This window comes from Nothoprocta perdicaria, unplaced genomic scaffold (genome assembly GCF_003342845.1).
Source record: "Nothoprocta perdicaria isolate Ctin4 unplaced genomic scaffold, notPer1 scaffold_99, whole genome shotgun sequence".
NCBI classification, from domain to species: domain Eukaryota; kingdom Metazoa; phylum Chordata; class Aves; order Tinamiformes; family Tinamidae; genus Nothoprocta; species Nothoprocta perdicaria.
Genome location: NW_020456298.1, coordinates 1574673 through 1579207, shown reverse-complemented (window position 1 = coordinate 1579207; position 4535 = coordinate 1574673). Strand labels below are relative to the sequence as shown.

At 47.4% G+C, this 4535-nt stretch overlaps 1 protein-coding gene across 1 annotated transcript in view; it reads left to right on the top strand.

The window, feature by feature from the left end:
- The window catches only part of RHOU (ras homolog family member U), a 6214-nt gene extending 1782 nt beyond the window's left edge, over nucleotides 1-4432 (top strand). Inside the window, exons 2-3 of the mRNA XM_026053381.1 lie at nucleotides 73-131; nucleotides 2647-4432. Of these exons, the coding sequence (XP_025909166.1) occupies nucleotides 73-131; nucleotides 2647-3102 (515 nt within the window). The 3' untranslated portion in view covers nucleotides 3103-4432. The remainder of the gene's footprint in view (nucleotides 1-72; nucleotides 132-2646) is intronic.
- Nucleotides 4433-4535: the final 103 nt, after the last annotated feature.

The following is a 4535-nucleotide window of genomic DNA, read 5'->3' as shown; positions in this document are numbered from 1 at the left end:
TTTTTTTTTTTAATGGGAAATGTGTAAAGTTGGACTCACGATCCTTTCCCCCCTCCCTCCTCTCTCCCCAAGCTGTGGTGTCCGTGGACGGGAAGCCGGTGAGACTGCAGCTCTGCGACACAGCTGGCCAGGTCGGTGAATCCGCTCGCTTGGCTCCGGGCATGGTGGGAGGGGACAAGTTGTCTCACAGAGTAGCCCCGCTAATGACTTCGTGGCTTTGAAAGGGTTCCCAGTGTTTGATCATCTTATTAAGCTGCTTGCGTTTGTGCTTCCCCCCAGTGCTCCGTCCAGTGTGTACAAAAGGTGGGGGCTGGGGGGGCATCCTGTGCCTCCCGTGGGTGGGCTGGGCACGGGCTGCTGCTGCTCTGACTCCATCTGCTGAGAAAGACCAAGTTCCTGGGGCTTGGGGCTGCCCGGGCTTCTGCGGGACCCCGGCTGTGCCCCCTGAGCAGTGCGCAGCCCTCCTAGGGAGCAGGTTGAGGCTGGAAGCTGGAGGGATTTCAGTACCTGTCTCCCATCGGGGAGCAACGGGATTTAGGGTTTTAAATAGCTGATGGCCGAGTGGTTCTCGGCCTACACCTTCACCAAAAGCACCCTGGAAAATCTCAGTGGCCTTAACATACAAACCTATTTAGGTGAGTTGTAACTGGGCGCCCTACTTAGGGGAGGAATTTGAAGGGCCTCAATGTCCTAGACAACGCTGTAGGACTCATTCTTGTGCCCTACAAACCTAAATTTATAGATTCCCAACAGCCTCTTGTGGAAGATAACATGAGAGGAAACAGCAGATCTGTCCCATGATTTAGTGTCCGTCTGAAGGGACAAGTTGGTGCAATAGCACCCTCTCAGCCTTGGTCGAGACCTGCTCATGCACAAAGTGTGGCAGGTAACATTGCCATCGGAGCAGGGTGACAGCCCATGAAAGAGCAACTGCAGGAGGGATTGGCAGGTCCTGGTCACCTCTTGCCTTGGCTGCTGCTGATGGCCAAGGTGTTTGTTCGACCTGTTTGATTCCAAGTGTGACTGGAATGGGTATAGGCATTGAAGATCCAGAGTCTATCTAAAATGACAGAAGTCATCCTGAATAAAAGACACTTTGGTAAAATAGTGCTTGCTGAAATGTGTGGCTAAAAAAGACACTCCAAGCAGAGTGACACTGTAGGTATTTTAGTGYTGTGAGCCCAAAGAGAGGTAGGTTCTCTGCAGCTCCTGTATTTATATTAAAACTGTAGGAGCGTACATGGAATAACATGGAGTATGGGGGCTTATCTGGGTAGAAATCTGTAAGAGCAGGATTTGGCTTGTAAAACCCTGCTATCCAGCTCTTTYGGGTTTCTCACACTGCAAGAATAGGCAATTATGTGGCAAGGTGCTTTTCTCTAAAAGGCCCTGTCACCCTGTACAGAGCTGCACTTTTCAGYAAATATAGGGTTTCTCTGAAGCCAAATGGTGAGAGCCTGCTTTCCCGTGAGACTTAATCCAGGAATCAAGCGAGYTAATGAAGCTTGCTTTCTTGACTCTTCTTTTATAAATCATTGTCTCTCTCTGAGTTACTGCTGAAAAAGATTCATTGAAGTGCAGCGAGACTTTGGAGGCTTCCAGTGGGCTTTAAACTGCATGTCACAGGCCTTCAGAGGCTTTAAAACAAAACCTCAAGTCTTGAAAATCACACGCAACTTGCAGCTKAGCAGTAAAATCCCAGTGCCAGAGAGGTGTGTTCAACTGTGTTTGCTCTTTGCACTGCTTTAAATTAAGAGCTTTTGAGAACACGGTGCATTTTTAATTAAAATGTCACTGCAGTAGAGGCAAATCCTACCTGCTCCAGCTGCTAGTGTTACTGTGCTTTTATCCTGCTGTCAGCAGGAAAGCTGCAGGCGGTGTGGAGTTAACCCTTGCTTGCTGGTGGGGTTGGCCCTTGCTTGCTGGTGGGGTTGGCCCTTGCTTGCTGGTGGGGTTGGCCCTTGCTTGCTGGTGGGGTTGGCCCTTGCTTGCTGCTGCGATTTTTCACTCCCAGCTCTTCTGGGAGTTGCTTTCTTGTGGCTAACTCCTGAAGCTGAAAGAGGGACCTTTTCTTCTTCTAAGAAGGAGGAGAGGGAGGAAAAAAAAAAAAAAAAAAAGAAAGTTAGCACTGGGAGAGCTGTTTGCAGTTTGTTTGATGTGGCGGGTGCAAGGGAAAGCAAAGCTCTTAGGCCCTGCCATTGGCATGTTAAGCCTGCACATTGTGATTCCTTATTGCTGCCATCAGATTTAAATCCCCGGGCACAAAAGCAGGGAAATTATTCCCATATCCTGTAGGATGTTGTTAAGTAGTCAGCAGCTTAAACCCATCCYGGCCAGTGTGCACTTGCTGCCACTTGTCTGCTCCGCTGTCCCGGGGCAGGAGGGCAGCGTGTGCCGTGACTCAGCTGCTCCCTGACGTCACCCCTCAAAGGCAGCTCYCTGTAAAGGCTGCAAAGTCCCTCCTGGACTTCTGTTTTTAGCCCYGTTGCTGGTATGCCTTAACCTGCTTGGTTTTGCCCTTTTGCTGATCCTTAACTGCTCCAAAAGCCTGCATTAAGGCAGAGCAGGGAATACACCCGGGAATTCTCTCTTTTTTTTTTTTCATGTTGTTTTTACTGGGTGCTAACGCAGCTTCGCTCCCCGCAGGATGAATTTGACAAGCTTCGTCCTCTGTGCTACACCAACACGGACATCTTCTTGCTGTGCTTCAGCGTGGTGAGTCCCTCCTCCTTCCAGAACGTGAGCGAGAAGTGGGTTCCCGAAATCCGATGCCACTGCCCCAAGGCRCCCATCATCCTGGTTGGGACCCAGTCGGACCTCCGGGAGGATGTCAAGGTTCTCATCGAGCTGGACAAGTGCAAAGAGAAGCCGGTCTCAGAGGAGGCCGCGAAGCTCTGTGCCGAGGAAATCAAAGCTGCGTCCTACATTGAGTGCTCTGCTTTGACTCAGAAAAACCTCAAGGAGGTTTTTGATGCGGCCATCGTGGCTGGTATTCAGTACTCGGATACCCAGCAGCAACCAAAGAAATCCAAGTGTAGGACTCCAGACAAGATGAAAAACCTCTCCAAATCCTGGTGGAAAAAGTACTGCTGTTTTGTATAGGAGTTGCAAGGACACAAGCGCTGCTCTGAGGAAATCAAATAGAGGCTATATTAGCTGAAATCTCATTCTGTGTTGTCCTGAGTGTATAGTGTAGATCCTAATGTATGTGTATATGTTGCTACTGGATATCTCGGTTGCCCTTTTGAGGGTGGCGGAAGGATTTTTAGATAAATAGTTACCAGAAATCAGGTCTGGCATCAATTTTCATGACTAAAATCTTTCATAAAGGAAGAAATGCACCATGTGTCTCTGAGATTAGAAGGATTTGTACAACAGATTTGACTCCTTGTGCCATGATGCAAATGCGATGGGGAGGAACAACTTAGAGGCTTTTGCTGTGAGGGCTATTCCTGAGAAAAGTGCGAGTGACTGGAAACGTAGAGCTCCGTTCATGGACATTAACGGGAAAAATAACACTGTGCCTCCTAACTGACGTTTTTAGCTTTAAAAACCCACTCCCGTGCTCTTCTCCATGTTTTCCCAAAGCAACATTCTTAGGGATCACTTTAAAAAGGGTGTGCAAGTGGTGTAATCTATGCTCAAATGCTGTAGCTGGAAAGGTCACACATATACCTCCAGTCTGCCGTTAGGGAACCTAATGCATTAAGGACCTGACATCTCATTTGTCACCTCCTGACTTGGAAATCGTTTTCCCCCATCCTTCCCCCGTCCTTCCCAGGCAGTTGTTTGGACRCCCAAGGAACATTGCTAAGCTTTAACTCATTGCTTCAAATAGTGGTGAGTTCCTCTGTATTTATAAGACTTGACAATAGCTCATCTTTTTCGGCTAAAAGGAATGTAAATGTTGTTGTGTTGAGTTTTTTAAATGTTCTTTTCAGAGCTGTTACAAGTATCCATGCAGCAACATGCAAACTGCATCCGTTTTTGTTTTGTTTTAAGTCTGCAACCAGGAATTACAGAATGCCCCTTCTCATCCTTTTAGGCTGCTACGCAAAATAACAAATAGGGCAGATAAAGATTATAAGCCACTGGGCTCTGGAAACTGAGACTCTTGTGTCCTCCTCATGATGCTGATTTCGACCGAGTTAATGTTTCCCTTCTAAAGGCAACAGTTGCTTGTTGTTGAACCTGGTCCAAGATCACACTCTGGGAATTGGCCGAGGTCACTCTGGAAACTTAACTGATAATTCCTTCCCAGATCAGTCCAAGAAATGAAAGTGAAATGTACCCAAAAAGTTGCTGGGTGATTAACACAACATGGAATTGAATGTGACCTGCTCTTTGACTAAATCTGATTCCTGCAAAACTAAGCCTAATTCCAGCCCCCTTGGGCTCAGGAGACCTTTGGGGTAACGTGGCTCTCTGCAAGTATCAGCATTTTAAGTTATTCTGCAGAAAACACCTAGTTTGTGTTGTCTGTCTGTCTTTTATGACCCTGACTGCTTTTTTTTTTTTTTTTTTTTTTTTTTTTT